General features: G+C 41.0%; 1 protein-coding gene across 7 annotated transcripts in view; it reads left to right on the top strand.

The window, feature by feature from the left end:
• Nucleotides 1-18,476, top strand: part of WDPCP (WD repeat containing planar cell polarity effector) — a 159,059-nt gene that overhangs the window by 129,945 nt on the left and 10,638 nt on the right. For 5 of the 7 annotated variants that reach the window (XR_009744677.1, XR_009744673.1, XR_009744675.1 and 2 more), the window contains 2 exons: nt 11,273-11,408; nt 12,721-12,857. Coding sequence is in view for 2 of the 7 variants with exons in the window: in XM_061461450.1 (XP_061317434.1) it covers nt 11,273-11,408 (136 nt within the window). In the remaining 5 variants the exon portion in view is untranslated. The remainder of the gene's footprint in view (nt 1-11,272; nt 11,409-12,720; nt 12,858-18,476) is intronic. The other 2 variants (XM_061461450.1, XM_061461449.1) reach the window with 1 other exon arrangement.

Genomic DNA, 18,476 nt, shown 5'->3' with positions numbered 1-18,476 from the left:
ATGTTGTGTGTGTATATATATGCATGCGCAAACACACGACTTTGCACGTATACACATCACAATAAAGTTTTAGACTTTGGAGGTTTGGAATAACATGTTGGTACCTATTGTTGTTTGCTATACATTGCACCAGTGTTGCCAGTTTTCTATGCAGATACACACATACACAGACACCCCATTAAAACCTGGCCCTCATTTTATGAAAACTTATCCAAGAAATTCCCAACTTAGTATCCTAATTCTTGAAGGACAAAAGGCATTATAGTAATTAATTTTAAAGGGACTGAAAAAATACATAGGCATTTTCAATTTTGGTATGTGGAAAGCTAGCTTTGGTTAATCTCTGCAGGTATTGAGCTCATTGATATGGGCAAGTTTAGTCTATACAACCTTCCAACAAGAGTAACATTTTTTGTTCCATGAAACCCACTGATTATGATCACATTTGTCTGGCAGATGCCAGAAAAATACAGCTTTGTAATTTGGACTTAAGTTACAGATACTATTCCCATTTTTCTGTTATTTGGATTAGGCAACTAACTGGTCCCAAGTTTTTCTTCATTAAAAGAAAAAGGAAAAAAAAAATCCTTTTAATAAGTGTGTGCTTCACACTTTCAAACTTCAATAGCACAGAATTTTTCACTTGATCAGAAAGCTGATTTAATTTGCTGCTAGGTTAAATGTTAAAGTTTTCAGTCTTATGACCATGGATTCTCAAATTAAATTCAGTGCATTGCTTAAATTTCTAGCTGCAGTGAATTTAGCCTAATTGCTTTGGTAAGTTGGGTGCTTAGTAACTACTACTCTTCTGCATTTTAGTCTTTAAAGGCAAGCAATGAAATAAGCCTGAGGGGCACAGGTGGGCTAGCCTGCTCTTTGGGATTCACCTGTGGGGTCTTAGGATATCTCTTCCAGTCTGACCGCATCCTCAGACCATGTCTGATGAGGCTGTTCTGCTGACAAGGGAGAGCATTTAAACACCTGTAGGTTTTAGCTATTTAAGCTCAAATCAGTTTTGAAGCAACAAGAAAGGCTGAGCAAAATGGTTCAGATTTCAGTCAGTTGTCAACTAAATGTGTGCACTGGGCCTTTAAGTATTTGGCCAGACACATCTTGATTGCTTAGCTTTTGTTTTCACCCTTGGAAAGTCAGCTGGATAATACCCTGTAGCTAAAGTCTATTCCCTGATGCTACAGGCAGGCTGGGCCATGGGGCTGGGAGAGGGGGGTGAGAGGGAGAATTAACAAAAAACAGAGTTATGTTTATGTGTTTCCCAGTTTTTTGTGAGCCAAGTTACTTGCAGTCATTTTCAGTTTCCTTGCAACATAAAATACAAAAACCATACAGACTTAAAATGATGCCACTGATGCAACTTTTAAGGTGGGCTCTTCTCCCAGGGAAAGAGTCACAATGTAAACACAGGGGGGATGGAAGCAATAGAGGAAACTTCCACCAACTGCAAGCCCCGAGTGTCTAGTTTTTTCCTCTTTGTTTACAGCATTTTTAAGGATTAGAGTTCTCACGCAACATATATGTCATTAAATGGCTGATGCTTCTTTGCACACGTTGTTGTGATGGCCTGTGGCAACCTGAATTAATTGTTTCAGTAGTTGATGGTGGTTACTATCCATAATTATTATAATTTGCATTTATAAAAACTTCTTTCATCTAAGGATCTCAAAATGCTTTTTGCTTTTGCTCACATTTAATTAAGCTTCACAACATCCTGTGAGGTAGGTGTCAAGAGTGTTGTTATATCCATTTTTACACAGGTTTCTCTAAGAAAACAAGGTCACTCTCTAACATGACTGGTATTTGGTTCACATCACGCTTGCACGGGACAGAGCAACTAGAACTGCTGCAGGAATTAGGGGTGCTGATCTAGGTCACTTTGCATCTCCCACATAGCTCTTGCTGCTGCCACGCTGTGTGGACACATGCAGTAAGCCACCACAAGCACAGTCAGAGCAACCTCAGCCCAGATTTCCAGTCTGAGATGGCCCTTTCTTTCCCAGAAGTACTCCAGCAGCACAGAAGTCTTTGGAAGATAAGCATCCTACATGTTGCACAAGATGACATAACCCATTCTGCAAAGATCTGTTCTTTCTGTAATTTTCTGCCTTATTTAAGCCTTTCTTTGCAATCTGCACACAGCAAGACATTTCTACTGCAGCCAAAGCCAAGAAACTAGTTGCAAGCAATGTAAAGTTACCTTTTTTCAGTTGCTTGCTTGTTCTAGAAGAGGCTGCACGCCCTTCATCTCCCGTCCCTGCCAGCCTTAGACCCAACCTTATGGGCAGTCAAAACATCTGAGATCTACTAAATCCTAGATTATCACTTGATTGCGGTATTAAAAGTGAGGATCAACTCTCTCAAGATAGACTTGGAACTTGAGGGACAACAGGAGGAGACAGTTTCAAAAGCTCATTTCTTTTTCAAACGTATGACGATGTTGTTTAAATTGAACCTGGCTTTCTGTAAGCTCTGTTGATCACTACACTAGCCTTGAGGAACGTAGGTCTAAGTAAGTATTGCAAACTGAACAAGAAGTCCTGGGCCATGCCTTCATGGATTCCTTACCATCCCCATCAGTTTATAAGGGCTTGTTTACATGTGGCAATGACCAGATTAGCTATTTTGAAAGAACTCTACCTGTGGATGCACTTACTCCAAAATAAAAGCCACCTTACTCTTCTAAATTAAGTGGATTTAAAGAATGTTTTTTTCTGAACAGCATGAGAAAGAAAGTATTTCCTTCCTAGAGTAGACCATTCAAAAGAAATACTCTGAAACAATCTGTCTGGCTAATTTCTCATGTTGATTGCTTTTTTAGGCACCAACATAGTTGCACAATCATCAACAACCATTTTCCTTTCAGTGCATCCTTTTCCCAAAGAGGGTATGCCAGTCAGGTTGTCTTTGTCAAAGGTCTTTACCTGACATTATTTCTGCTTAAACCATCAGCATGAAATAACTTTGTAAAGCATTCCTGCTCTGTCTAACACCGAAAAGCACTGATGGAGCACAAAGAGAAGAGACTTCAATGTGTCCTGCTCCATTCATAGCAGATGAGAGTGGCAGCAGAGGCTTTGTCCTGGCTTCTTTGGAGGAGCATCCCAGTGAAGCTCAAGGGAACTCAGTCCCCCGCCCCAACTTAAGCATGTCTGGAGCATCCTTCAGGGATGGTATTGCTCGTCCCTGATTCTTTTCAGTTCCCCTAAGTCAATGTATGGGATTTATTCTGGTCCGTGTTTCTCTTGTGGGGGAAGGAATGCCTGGCAGTGAGAGGAGAAGGTCTGGCACAAGAACTTACGTAATTTCATTTTACCTGGTGCTGTCTACTTCACTTTCAGCAGAAATGGAGGAGAGTTATTGGGATAAGCCTGTATTTTATGAAGCTTTCTTCTGCTTTTCCTCTCCTCCAAACTCATCCGTGTCAACTGCTGCACAGAAGACAAAAATTCAGTAGTGACCTGGGACTTGGGAGAATACAATGCCATGGGATTCATGGCATCAGGAGAGCTTTTTCTTGCAGCTAACAGAAAAAGCTCAGTAACGTCAAGTCATTACTTTTGGGGTCTGTTTCTTTTTTTGGAAGGGGGGAGCTAGAATTTCTGCTTGTGTTATCTCATATTGCAGAAATTGAGACTTGATGGGTACTGTATTATTCTTTTGGACCTCAATCACTCCCAAAGATTCAAGATGAACTCTACCTGCCCAGGCACCAGAGTCAGTGCCCCAGGGAATTTCTTCATATCTAAAGGATATGCAGGATGTGTACTTGCATGCCCTTGCTGCCTCTCAACTCCAGCTGTACATGCAGTTTTCCTTTAGGAACCTGTACCTCCAGTATTGCAATATCTTTTTCAGTCTCTGTCATCAAGAGTTTAAATACAGTTCAGATCAGTGTTAGTGGCCCAGCTCCAAATGAGAACTGCTGCAGTTCGTTATCTTGACAATTAACTGGTCTGAGGCAATTCCTTTTGAGAGAGATACAATTAGCTAACTCTTGAACTCCAGCCTTGCTCCAGTTCTATGACATAGTTATGCACCTGCTCTAAAAGTGTTGATATTACAACTAAGGTTTTCCCACCTGTAAACGTAATTCCTGCACTAAGATTCCTTCATGCAGCTGTGCCGTGCTGTCCTTGTGCCACTCTCATACCCCACTGGAGCATGAGATAACAACGCAGACCTCATTTGTAAAGGACTCTGACCTCAGCTGATTTGAAACAGGCTGTCTGAAGACCACAGTGATCTTGTCGTATAGCCTCTAGGTAAGGGTCAGTGCCAGGGTCCTTGTCACAAAACCACCAGAAGGGCCTGGCATGGAGAGTGTTATATCAAAGAGACACATTACCAGTTGTCCCATCCTCTGTTTTGAGTCCAGCTTCCTGGTCCAGTGGAAAAAGGCAGCTTTCCTACTCCCAATCCACTGTGTAGAAAACAGCAGCCCATGCAGACCCAAAATAGAGAAAAAGAAAGCATCCTTCTAATGGTGTTTTCTTCCTGTGATTTAGGCACGAGTTTCTAGTTGCAATCCCTCAGTCCTTATATACGTAGTGAAAACTCGAGTTGTCATCAAGTACAGTACCCCTTCCTGACCTGGACAGGAGCTGTTGCTCCAGGAAAGTCAGGGACCTCCAGCCTTGCCCTGGTTCCCTTCACCTTAAGGCCTGCAGATGCAGCTTCCTTCTGCCTCTTTCTACCAAGCAATGAAAATACATCCACAGCTAGACATTGCTCTTCCAACCCAATATGGGCAGATGCACTTCTCAGCCATTTCCCTCTGGAAAACAACTCCTTCTGCCCTGCAGCCAGAGCTCACCAGTGGGCATCATCTTCCCTTGCACAAGAGCTCCCAGGTGCTGAAATATATCCCTTAACCATTGCTTTTGGAAACTCTGTTTGGGATAGAGCTGTCCTGCAGAAGGCTTGTGTTTGTCTAGAGCCTCTTTGTATGGATTTGGTGTCTGGGAGTTTCCTTGAGCTCTTCTTTGAACTCCAAGCCTTCAGCATCCAAAACATTTAACCCTCAATTTCTTTTCTGCTTTATCAGTTTGGCCAGCTTCCAGCTGGCAGCATTCATTTGCAGCTTTCCATTCTGCATCTTGTGTTTGTAGATGTATTTCTCTTTCAATTAACCCCCTGAAATGGTTTTCTTCTCCCCTGAGCCTGCCTGCCTCCAGTCTGACCGGCACATATCCCTGCTCTGGATGCCTGAAGGGCAGAAGCCAGGAGCAGAGACGCTTGGTCCTTGGACTGGAAGTGCCAAGCAGAGGGTGTGCCCCACACATGGACGTCACGAAGAGCAGCTGAAGGAACACACAAGTTCGGCAGTGCCTGCTTTGCCCATTGTGGGTTGGGGCTTGCACTGCCGGAGGCACTTTTGCTCTGTAGAGTCTTTAGAGCATCACTTACAAATAATCAGGTTTTCCCTGCATGCTTTCGCTGAGATACTCTGAGGCATGCACCCACATTTCCACTGCTGCATCCCCAAACCAAACAATGGGAATGTCTCTGCTCACCAGCACCTTTTGCCCAGCTTTCTTTTAGAACAGGTATTTCTAGGTAGTCACTTGCAATGAAAAGAAGGAAGAAAAAAATAGACCTGGTCCAAAGTACCACTTACCAAACAAAGAAAATGCATAGTCACCAGGAATGTCCTCCCTCCTGTGCCTGCTGTAATTACTGAGCAATAGCAGCCTTAGGTTGCTCATCCTGCGTCTTGGCACTCCAGCTTGTTAACATGCATCCGCAGAGGCAGAGGAGAGCCGCTTGCTGGCTGCCAAGATTACAAGGCAAACTTCACATGGTTTCAGGGAAACTGATAAAATCTGGAGGTGCAAGATCTCTATTGCTGGGACACTAGTCAAGCCTTTGAAGTGAAAGGGCCTGGGATTGAAGCAAAGCCTTGGTTATTCAGCCTCTTTCAGCAACCCGTCTCAGCTTAGTACTACCACATCTGGTTCATGCTGTAAGAAACACCTTTAACCCCCCCCCCCCCCCCCCAAATTAAATAATATTGGCACTGCTAAGGTAGTTCTAAGAAACCTGTTTACTTAGGCTCCAGGGAAATATAAAATCAACCATTCAGCCTATACAGTGGTTAACTTAATTTTGTGTATGATTTTCGCAGAGCAAATAAGTAGCAGAGATTGAAATCTCAGCCAGAACTGGTAAAGACTTGGCATTTCCATTTGCAGAAAGTTTTAAACCCAGGTTTCACTGCAAGCTGCAGCAGACTGCTGTGTGAAATGTAACTGTCTATGCTAAAAATTGAGTTGTTTATAAATGTTGACGACTTCTTTAGTTTTATCACACAACTTTTATTCTAATTCCTACATTGAGTTGTTTATAAATGTTGACGACTTCTTTAGTTTTATCACACAACTTTTATTCTAATTCCTACATTTCCTGTCACACCCATTGAAACAGTTTTGCTGCTGCTAATACACCTAATATCCCATTAGTGAAATAATGGCACGTTATGCTGCCATTAAGGGTTGCTTCTACTTAGTAGTGATTGAAGTGCCTTATCTTCTCAGGTATCAAATTGTTAAATTACAACAAAAATGGGAGACATTCTGATTTAATGTACCTTTTCCAGATCGCTCAGCAGTAACAGCTGTTCTCAATGAGTTTTAGAAGTACTATAAAAACAATATTTTGACAATTTATCAAATTAAAACATGTCAGCGCTGGGAATTAACAAAACAACACCAAAATAATCTAAAAGTAAGAAACTGTGGAAAACTAGGCCAAAAGAAGCAGAGAACTTTAGAGTTACATTTTTACACACACACAGACAAAGCTGTGTGGTTTTGCTGCAGGAATTTGTTGAAACTAAACAATTTTATTGCAATCTGTTTCTTTAGAAAGACGTTTTCTGGAGAACAATTGAAGCCAGAAAAAAAGAGCTGACGATGCTCAAATCGGCAATGGAAGTTCCCACTAATTTTGATACCAAAAGAATTTTTACCCAGTGGCTTTGGAAATACCTGCGTGTGGTTTGAGAAAACCCAGGATAGAGTTAAGGTGGAGCAGCCAGAAAATGTATGAGATCATGCTCAATATCATGCCTCCTGCAGCCATCATTTGCCTTAAATTTAAACAAAAAACAAACAAACCCCCCTAATAAACTGGCAAAAGCTTGAGTTTCATTTCAATATGTCAAAATAAAAAATTAAAATAAAAAAAGAAGTTAATGCATAATAAAAGGAGATACGAACCTATTCACATGGAAATAGCTATTCAAATGCCTATTTTAAAAGTGTGATTGTTTGGGTTATTACTAAACTATACTGTTTTGCAGCACTCGCTTTGCTTAACCATTTGCATTTCTTCAGACCCTTGATTTGTTTCTTTCAGAAGAACTCTACTATTTACTTCTTTCTTTGAAAAAAAGAAGAGCAGTATGTCTGGTCTGTGTGGTTCACTGGGAGTTCATTGGGATATATTTGCAACTCCTGAAGCAAAAAAAAAATGGTGTTTTATCTTTGGAAGGAGTTACATTTTTTGAACTTACTGAATTTTTCAAAGATCAGCATGAAGACTTCTGATTAAATGCTTGCTTCAGCGTTTTACAGGCTTCTTGTGTCCCTGTTGCCTAAGGAGGTCGTACATGACGATTGCTCTGTAAACATCAGATTGTACAGAATTGGTTCTGCATACCATGCCAGGCACACAAAGAAGAAGTCAAATGGCTTATCTCTCTCTTATCAGCTAGTTTATTTTTCATGCCCCAAAAAAAGGACGCATTTTTACGAGAGCAGCAGCTACTTTCTAAATAATCTAATGGCTTCTGTTAAGTAGAGCTGTCAATTTTGCAAACAATATTAAAAGAAGGTTTTCATTTTACCATGTCATTGCACGTTTTAAAATGCATTTTCTATCCCTGAAAGTCCCGTGGAGGATACTGGAGAATGGAAACAACTTCTGACTTGCAGACACAGATCCAAAAGAGAATAGATATGGTTAAAGAATGACATGTATGTAAGCAGGGAAAGGATGAGATCTCATCAGCTGTGTATGGCATTCAGAGAGCATCCTGCTCATGAAAGCATAGGAGAACTTTTACTAGGCTTGTAAGGAAACATTTTGGCTATTTCAGACAGTTGCTAGATGTAATAATAGCAGCTTATAAGCAAATTTTAGAAATGCAGAATGCACATTGTGTGGTTGTGTGTGTACACCATTATGCTGATACTGATCATGACAAATGGGATTTTGTAGGTAAAGATTTTTAGCACACTATAATTCACATTATTGCATCTAATAAATTAATGATGAAACGTTAGCCACGATACCAACTCTCAAGTTTTTAAAATTCAAATTCCTAGATCCTCACATGATAGGTAAATCTTAGGCTAGAATTAAAAACAGCAAGCCTTTATTGTGTAACAAGCCAGAAGATTCCAGAATACCTGAATACAAAATATAAGGTGCAACTTGTAATAACTCCAATGTTAGCACAAAGTAAAGTCTTTATTAAACATCAAGCCCCAGCCAGAGCCCTTATTCAGATGGGAGGACCACCACCCTCTCGCAGCTCTACGATGCTGTTGCCAAACTCCTTTCCTTTTTTCCTTAAATGTGGGATATGTTGCCTCTGGTTTGGGAAGGGCTGTGTTGTTTAAACAGTATTCCTTGCGCATTTATTTTTCTGCTGTAGCATTTCTCACAGGGAGTGCAGTCCAATGTCCCACAACAAAAATTGTTTATTTCTTTACTCTACAGCTTGTATCTGGTGGGTTTGTGGTTTTGAACCACAGCTGGCATCTGATCCTATCTAACATTCTACTGCAACACTGCAGTTGTATACCGAGACTAGAATAGGTTCAATCCTCATAACTTCTCTAAATTTAAGGTCAGTCTCAGATATTTAATTTAGATATGAAAGTGCAAAGAAATTTATTTGCACTCCTGTGGCTAAGAATCCCCCTCATCCCCCAATTTTAACTACAAATGTGCTTGTGTATGACAGACTGCTCTGTTTTACATGAGGTCCCTATGGATCCAGTAGCATTATTTAATAGGGTATAGCTGTACTGCATCCACAGAGCAAAATATCAAAGTCAGTGGCACTGGTTATAATTGCTCATAGTATTCATATATTAGAAGTGTGCCATGTGAGGACTGGATACCTCCAAGTTGTAGCCCACTCCATGTTACAAAACTGCTACGTCCCACCAAAAGCATGTGTATGAGTTAGTTACACTGAAGTGATTGATATGAGAAGTCTGTGGTTTATTCAGATCTGGTTCTCAGCAGGAATAAGAAAATATAAATTAATGGTATGATGGAGAGAGATCAAGACAAAATTGCCCAGTCCTATTTTGTTTCTTTTTTTCAATATACACTCCTTTCCCAGCGTCTCTCAGGGTTTTATGTTCTGGAATGCCACTGATCCTTGGAGCTAGGTCAGCCTCAGCAATGTCTAAGGAGAAGCCATAGGCATATACTGATGAAAGTTTGTAAGTTTAATGGGTAAGTTCTGTAGGCCTTGGACATTACTGAGTAGGTGGAAAAAGAAAAAGAGAGGAAAATAAGATAAATTACACCAGCTTGACTCACACTATACATCTTAGCTTTGACATTTAGAAAACTCAAAGGTTTAACAAACATTTCCCTCCTTAAAAGGTGAAGTGAACAGGGAGGCCGTTCAGGACCAAAGATTCAGTTCAGAGGAGGAAGCCTGGCAGCGAGAGCTGTGCTCTCAAGCAGAGGTTGTCAAAGTTTGTCCCACAAGAGCTGTGGTGGATTTTGCCCATGCTACACATCAATAGGAATTTTGTCTAAGCCCTTTCCCAGAGTTCTTCATGCTTTTCACAAGCAGTTTCTTCTTTTTAAGTTCTCCATATTGCTACCCTGCCATCATTCTCTTGGCTGCTCACTCTGCATCAGGCTCCAAGAAGAGATCTCCAGAGAAACCTACTTTACTTGCCTTGGAGTTGAATTTCCTAGATGTAGAGCATTGTTCCTACTCCTTTTTCTCACCTCCTTTTCTTCTCTCTGGAATTTTTATTCAAGGTAGAGGAGAAATTACACCAAGACCAGTTTAGCTCCTTTACTTATTGTAATGTGGTCTGCATGCTTGGAGGTGTTTTGTGCCTGACCAGGTTGGTTGTTTTTAGCAGTTTCCCACATCGCTCCATGTGTGGGAAACAGCAGCACAGGCAGAGAATATCAGTTACCTGAGAAAGCCAAATCAGCTGCCACACTTCACCCTTTCTCACACCACAGATGCTAATAATATGTTGGTACATGAAGAGTAGAAATAGTCTGCAGCAATCTGACAGCTTTTTAGGACTCGGAGATTCAAAAACATTTAAAGGTAGATTTGCCCTCCTAAGCTGGTGAACATTCTGGGTCTCCAGCCAAAATGTAAACTAGCAGTACGGCAACGCTCACGAGAGTGTTATATTCTTTGTGCTGCCCATGGTGTTGCTATGGGTATCGTGGAGATTAGCTTATACAGGATCTGGGAGGGCAGAGAACAAGGGGAGAAAAACAGGATTAAAAAAGGAAAAAGAAAATAAATGCAAAAGGGTCTTGAGACTTTGAGAAAAATCTTTTAAAGTCTTTATCTGTAACAGGATTTTTTTTCCTTAATCCAAACTCTGCCAGCCTGTGGTTTGATTACTTTTTTTATTTATTTATATTAAGTCTCACACAGAATATGCAATTCCTCATCTGTATTTTTAAGTGGTTCAGATATTTTCTAACAGTTCCCTTCCCCAAAGGGCTCAGGCTGGAACTTTGCAATTGGAGACCCTTCCTTCACCTACCTGAAGACTTAGGGTCTTGATTGTGAATCAGAATATTTTGAAACAGAGCTAGAAGAAGTCTTTATTTTTAAAGGAAGGAGTTACACATAACCTTCGAGTGGGAAACACTCGAATTGATAAGACTTGGACCTGTATGGCAACAGTGAAATACTCACATGCAGCAGACCTTGGCAGCCAGCTGGATCTTCTGTATTTGACAATTTAGAGAAGGCATTTCCTCCTTGCTAACTAAAGCTAACACTCACTTACTTTCTCCCTTCCAAAGACTCTTAGATGTGTTATTGTTGCTGGTCATTAGCTACTTGTCCTCCTTTTCAAGGGGAAGACTCAAAGGTGAAAACTGCTTAAGCATATGGTTTTCCATTCAATTTTATCCTTTACAAGAGAGGACACCCTTGTCCTTATTAACATCTAAGTTGTCAACTTGATTGGTGCTTTTAAATTAACTAAGCCTGATATCATACCTTGATTCATCTTAACAGAATTCCTGGGGCAGTCAGACGAAGAAGACCCGTCTCGGGAAGCTTTCATTGACGGATCTTCAGAGCGCAGAGGCAAGCACAATCCACCTGCTCCCTGTCTGGCCATCAGACCACCAGCACAGAGCTGCTCCCACAGGTGAGCAGTGCAGGAAGGGGCACACAGGCAGCTCATGTGTTTATCAAAGATGTTTTGTAAATCCTGTATTTAAAAACAGAAAATGGGAGGGAGGAACAATTAACTAAAATACTTTCGAAATGTAAGTTTGATATTCTGAACTTTCTTAACAACCTCAATTGTCATCTGCATCATGACTATAAACACAATAAAACATTAAAACAGTAAGCAGGAACTAAGAAGAACGTGATGGCCAGGAGGACAGGGCATGGCATGGCCATCTCCATTTTCAAGTTAAACCATTTGGGCAAATATAGCCTTCCTTGATGAATGTGCAGAAGACAGAAACACAGCAATGGAAATGCAGCAAATGAACAACTACAGTAAGCAGAACTTTCAAAACCAGAACATGATCTTTACAGATTTCTGTAAGCTCATCACTAGCCTGCAGTCAAATCCCTGGGATGATCTTTCCAGAGTGTCCTTCCTCCAAAGTTGATTAGAACCTGGAACTTACCTATTTTGAGAGAAACAACAAGTTTGATGACTGTTGGGGTTCTTTTAAGTGCTTTTATTGCTAGTGAGCCGGCACACCACCTTGCAACGGCTGGGAAATTAGAATGAAACAGCTCTTCTGCAAAGATTAAGAAAGCATTTGTTTCTCTTACTTTTCTTTATTCATTCTTGATAGAAAAGAAACAGTTATTTGCTCCCAGTGAGTATATAGATACACTTATTTTTATTTTCTATACCTACTGTTTGTAGAAACATTTTTAGGAAATCTAGTGTAAGTACAGTATTGAACTCCCACATTGACAAATCATCCTAACCATTTGTATATAAGTGTGAACACTCTGTGAATGGCCAAGAAACATATTTCTTCTGAAAAGCTATGTATTACCTAGTTTTCTGTCTTTTCTCACATGAAGAGATTGAGCTTTTGCAGTATTAGATATAATATCCAATATACCAACTGCACGCCACTAGTGGAATACTTATTTTATACATAGCCTACACCGTTTAGGGTACAGAACACCATCTAAAGCTGTTGGAGATACCTGATGGATTTGGAGGTGGTGCCTGCCTTTAAAACTATAGCACAAGATTACCTTGTCTTAACTTTTGGGATAGAGATAGCACCATATTGGTATGGGTAAATAATAAAGACAGTAAGATCATGCTGGAGACTCTACTTGACCACAGACAACTTTCCAAGCGCTCCAATAAAAGGAGCAACTTTAACAGTGCACTAGAGCAGAGGCTAATCCCAGCATGCCATGATCCCAAGGTATAAACAAGCTATCCTCCCTTCAGCTCACCTTTTCCCTTTCAGAGCTTGCAATGACTCACACATCTCTGGCAATCCCACGTTTGCCTTCATCAGGCATCTTGGGAGAGAGATTGCCCAGTTCAACTTTGCTCCTACTCCCAGGCAGCCTGGTTTGACCATGTTCACCTGTGCCTGCCCAGGTGGGTCACCAAAAGTTGCTGAGGCTCACAAGTGGCTCCTTGCAATAGCCAGAGCTGCTTGAACTGCTGGGATTTCCTCAGGCTTTAGTTTGCCTCTTGCCAGGTTGGTGACCGTAAAGCAAGCTCCTCGTCCATGCGACCATCTCCTCCTCCTGCTGACACCCAGTGCTTACAGCTGAACTCCCTAAGGAGAGGACTGAGGTTTTGGTTGCCTCTTGCAGAGCTGTGAGGGAAAACTTCTCATGGTTCCCCTGACTGGCCGCAGTCACTTGGTGCCTGCCAACACGATCTGAGTTTTAAAGGCACTCCCTGTGACAGCACCAACTGGCTGGGAAGGTCACCTGCTGAGGCATAGGTGACTCCAACAACCTCTTCTGTGTGCTTAAAGAAAACCCACAGACGGTTACAAGCACGTAACTGTGGCTTGTGTTTTGCCTCCAGTTTCACAGTTTGTTTTCTATAATTACATCTGATGCCAAGTCTGCAGCAGACTTCTTCATGTGAAGAAATCTGTATAAAGAAGGAAGGTTCTGAATGTTAGGAGCCTACATAAATAGGGATGTTCTCAGCTGGGCAGTTTATCATCTCTGTGGACAAGATACTTCAACATTACCAGAGATTCAGCTCCTAATCTGAGACATCAGCACAGGACATGGTTTATAATGGGTAGATTTTTACTCAGCACTTGAGGAAAATTGATCCAACATGTGAACCCCAAATTAAACAATATTTGCTTTCTTCTGCCTCAGTGAATTTACTCAAAAAATGGCAATAATAGTGCCTTACTAAAATTCAGTGAAGTTTATGAAATCACAGCTGTATAGTGCTTGTAGCTGAGCATCTTAGCGGTGCGCAGCAACATTATTATTCTAACCGATTTCCTACATCACAAATTCATATCTGACATTTCCACTGTCCATTTCTTCCCAGCCTCCAACTACTACCTGCAGTTTCAAAATCAATAGTCAGGACACATTCTCACTCCTGTGAAGGCCCTTCATCATTCGTTAGCTTGGTCATTTTTTGTTTCATTATTGACTTTCGCATGCTGTTTGACGCTGGTCTTCGGTGTTTATGTATTCAGCTCACCGGTGAGATAAACGTACATCCTGAATAATTTCCTGTTTACTTCTGAAGTCTTTCCCCTCAAGAGAAACAGAAGAAAATCCCATTTTTGTAATAGATTTACTCTGTTCCCCAATGGCATGCACAATGCAGCCTCCTGTCTTGGCCAAATCACTTCAGCCATGCTTTCTATGTATTACTGCAGGCAACTTGTTGATTTGCCTCCTCAGCATCGTTTAAATCCTTGAGATACTGTCTCTGAGGACTTGATCGGTAATCTGGCATGCAAGCTTAGTCTTTAGCTTTTGTTTGCTTCTTCCCCTGCATGAAGGCATACCATGACTTCCTACAGCAAATGTCCTTACTGGTGATGTGAAAAGAGTCAGATCAAATCTGGGATCCTGAGCATTGCTCCAAGTTTAGTGCGAGGGAATGTACTGCTGTTCTCTTTCTGACCTTCTGGATGCTCACCAATGCTGATGGTTCATTTCTGTTGTTATCTGGCACAAGTGTCTTCTGGGTCGCAGATCCATCTTGAAGCCGGATGTAACTGAAGAGTTGAATCTGCTTTGAGGAGAGCATTGGGCCAGATTACCTCCAGAGCTCCCTTCCAACCTAGAATAAATCTGTACTTTGCCAGTAGAGCATCAGTGTTTAGTGTCATTAACCTTGCTATAAAAAACCCACAACCTCATTCATACAAGTTAATTGTAAGTCACACAAAGCCAGTAGCACCACTCATGCACTTGGCCTGCATGAATTCAAGTACTCCCAGGCTCTGCTGTCTTCTGGGTAGCAGTGGTTCCCCTAATCAATATAAAACACCACAACAGGACTGTAGAGATGTTCAGCAAGTGCACTTGACAGCTGTTCTTCCTTCTTTTCTAGCATCTTTTGTTGTCTGCCTTGGTTTTATATCTTTGGACCACCAAACCTGTGAAATCAATTGACCTACATGACCACATTTCTAACACTAGCAGCCCTGCCAGACCCAGATACTGTCCCAAATCTGTATCTCGCCCAAGTTTTTGGAAGCTCATCTCTAGCACATACCTAGACTTCTTTCTTTCCTGTATTTCAACTTTGACAGAACCTTTGTTTTGGGACAGGTGAGGTGTAATCTCATGAATTACACCTAAACAGAAGCCCTGGGCAAGGACCCTGTGAAGACTAGCAGAAGATGTTACTGTTTAACTAACTTAATGAATCTTGTTGCTGATGCCCTTCAGGGACCCTGGAGTCTGCATATGTGTAATAGAAGGCTAGTTTGGATTGATTAACAAATCACTTCAATTAACTCTTCCTGTCATCATCTCCTTTGCCTAACAAGAAAAGCTCATAGCCTGGGACAGAGACAGAAAAGGGACAGAAAAGGCTGGAACCAAAATAATCGTTCATAAAATAGTCTTAGAGTTTTATTTCTTTGAGATCTTATTCTAGACAAAGTCTGACTTCTCTTCTTGCCTTGGCAGTCAGAAAGGAGAGAATATGGTTTGAGACTAAAATACGTTTTACAGAGAAAATTGGCTTAACTCCATGGCATTTCGTGAAGGTAGCAATAGTGTGGCTGTCAGCAGAGAACTGTAGTCAACTTCCCGAACTGTGCATACACACACAGAGTAAGTTACGGGCTATAAAGATTGCAGAAGAATACTCCAGATTGAGGCATTTTATCTGCTGCATGAGTTCTTCCACTCTGACATGAACAGGACAGTTAAATATCACCAATGCACAATGCACAGTCCAGTGAATAATTTTACAAGACAAAGCTGTCATCTCTGGCTTACATTTGCCATTGTCCACTTCTATTCTTCCCTTCCACATGCCAGATACGTTATAGTCTAGCAGTTCTGGTGTTCTTAGTACTCTTGTTACCTCCTTATGGAAACGTTTTGATCAGTATAACCTTTTTGCTGCTTGTAAATGAGGAAAATATTTTCAGAAGGTATGGATGTTGTTGTTCAGAGGACCAAGGTAGCATACCAATCCTCTCAGCAATGCGTTAAAGGAACTCGTTGACTCCCTGTGGGACAGCTTATTTCTGGATGAGTCAGCCAGTGACTGTGTCAGAATTTGGCACATAAGAGTCAGAACAGAGCTATATGGGTGCACTCACTCCTCAGCCATTGGCACTGGTAACTGCGGTCAATGCGTCATTCTGTCTCCATACTATAATGCATTGAGGGTTTAAATATCTTCCATTTGTTGGTAGTGTCAGGAGGTATGTGAAGCTGGGTTGGAGGCTTTTTTTTTTTTAGCTTTTTCCATCCACCTTGTCCCCATCCCTCAACCCAGAACTACTCCTATTTTCACTGGGATATCTCTGCTTTCAATACACGTGATTAGGATAGAAGGCAAAAGTATATATCATCACAGTGGTTTTTATCATAAAACTTTCCTGTTGCTTATGTACTTAAAACACATGTTTTTCTACTTTTATAGAAGTCTTTTATTTAAGCTCAGAAGCATGTTTATATATTTCGATTCAGTAGCATAATTGATCAAACCTCAGGAAGCGTTAAAACTGCATGCCAGTTTCATATCCATATATATTAGTTATTAAATCAGTGTAAAGAGAGAGAGAATTAGACTTATCCCACTGTATCCCCTTTGGTATGTTATGTAAAGAACCCATTAAGCAGATTTCTTACTTACTCCACTGTGATGTGCAATTAAACAAAATAAGCAGTCATCACCATTATGACACCTCTTGTGTTCTTCCACCATTAGTTGTTATTTTCAGAAGTCTTCTTTAACCACAAAGCAAACCTGGTCTTAAAATAGCAGGAATATAGGCTGAGAAATACAGTCTGCTGTGGGTCCAGGAGTAATCCTACAAGCTGCTCTATCCGTCCTAGCAATTTTCAGTTCCAAAGTAACTCTATTAAAAGGCGATGTGGTATAGGAAATTCATCACGGAAGTGGAATCCAGCAGCTCAGCAGTGCTAATCCTGCCTGGTTGCTGCACCCTCCCTTCTCATACTTTGCCATTGCCCAGCCCTGGTGAAGGCAACAGGAGCTTCACATGCATCCAGAACGCGACAGCAGGCAAATAAATATGTGTGGCTCTGTGCGAAGTTGCACTCTCAATTTCTACATTTGTAAAACTGAGATAATATGTTACTAACTTCAAAGGGACGTTGGGCAAATTAATTACTCAGTGTGTGTACAGCACCTTGAAAATACAAAATTGACCCTTATTAGCCCGTAAGTACTTGAGACACATCAAGGTGTGCTCTATGGCCTCTTGATTCCAGACAAAGGTCCTCTTGATTAAATCAGATTGCTAACGTATTAACACGATCGCACACTTGAAGAAAGAGAAATTTGGAAAAGCAGTTTGGCTTCATCACATGAGCAGCGTGTACACTTAATGGAAATTTTTCCAACATTCACAAAACAAAGCAAAATCAATAAAATGTCTGCCAACTGTTCCACTGAAAACATTTTATAATCTATAGTGCTGAGAATCCCGGGCCAAGATAAACCAGCATTGCTGACAGAAAATACTGACAATTATTTTACATTGATTCAACTTGGCCCAGCCCAGACTGACCTTGTTTATTCATCTCAGTCTCTTAATTCACATTAACTTGGCATCAAAATGGGACATGTGGCATGTGAGCTGAAGACCCATTTTTGTATCTTAGGCTGAGATAAATGTGGCTCATTGAGTACTTCCAGTGCCTTGAGCTCTTAGGTAGATTTATATGCATTAGACAGAACTGGTTAAGTTCCTTTTATCCCCGCTGGGCTTTTCATGTCTGTTGACTGTAAAACTAGAAGCTCAGTAGAGGTAACATCTTCTTCTAAGCCTTCGGATATACATGAAATCCTCCCAGTACTGGGCAATTTTAAAGACACATCCAAAGAGGATGGAGGGTTTTAAGCTCTTTTAAAACATAAAAATAGACGGGTTATGGCAATTTGGCAGCCAAAAAAGCAATTTGCAGGTCTCGGCAGAATCTGAGGCTGTGTGTAAGAAAGCTGATCAAGACACTACAGAGGAGATAATGGGGTCGAAGAGCAGAAGGATCCCTCTGATTTTGCAACCAGCATAATCTGGTCTCCAATGAAGTTTCTTAGTTTCTTTTGCTGAACCAATAAAGCTTAGTGTGATGAGAGAGTTGCATTACTGCAGCTTAAAAATGTTTTCAGGAAAGCTGATGAGAAGAGTTGCTTTTAGTTGCTTTATAGATGCCCAGCTGCTTGAATAGCTATCTCCTGACTGGCAGTGTGAAGACAAAGGCACAGGGAAAATCTGAGATTTTTCTTTAATTATTTATGTTCTCATCAGTAATAAAGGGCTCTTTATGCCTGGAGTGTATTATTTGTATTATCAAAGCCGAGTGAGATTTTACACTTGGGCATTTAACAAATTACGCTGCACAAAAGCGTTCACATTTTCATTCTCACAACTACACTGCTGTCATATCTGAAAGCCACCCTTGAGGAAAACACTACTTGAGTTAAACATGACTATGTCCATGGAGGAGGAAAAGCCACCCAAATGAGGAGAATTCCCCCCTGAGGGATTCCCAGCTGGCCTGGTAG

This window comes from Pezoporus flaviventris, unplaced genomic scaffold (assembly GCF_033815535.1).
Source record: "Pezoporus flaviventris isolate CSIRO_AGI_PZ_B2104156 unplaced genomic scaffold, CSIRO_AGI_Pfla_v1 ptg000031l, whole genome shotgun sequence".
In the NCBI taxonomy this organism is placed as follows: domain Eukaryota; kingdom Metazoa; phylum Chordata; class Aves; order Psittaciformes; family Psittacidae; genus Pezoporus; species Pezoporus flaviventris.
This window is presented reverse-complemented; position numbering and strand designations above follow the sequence as displayed.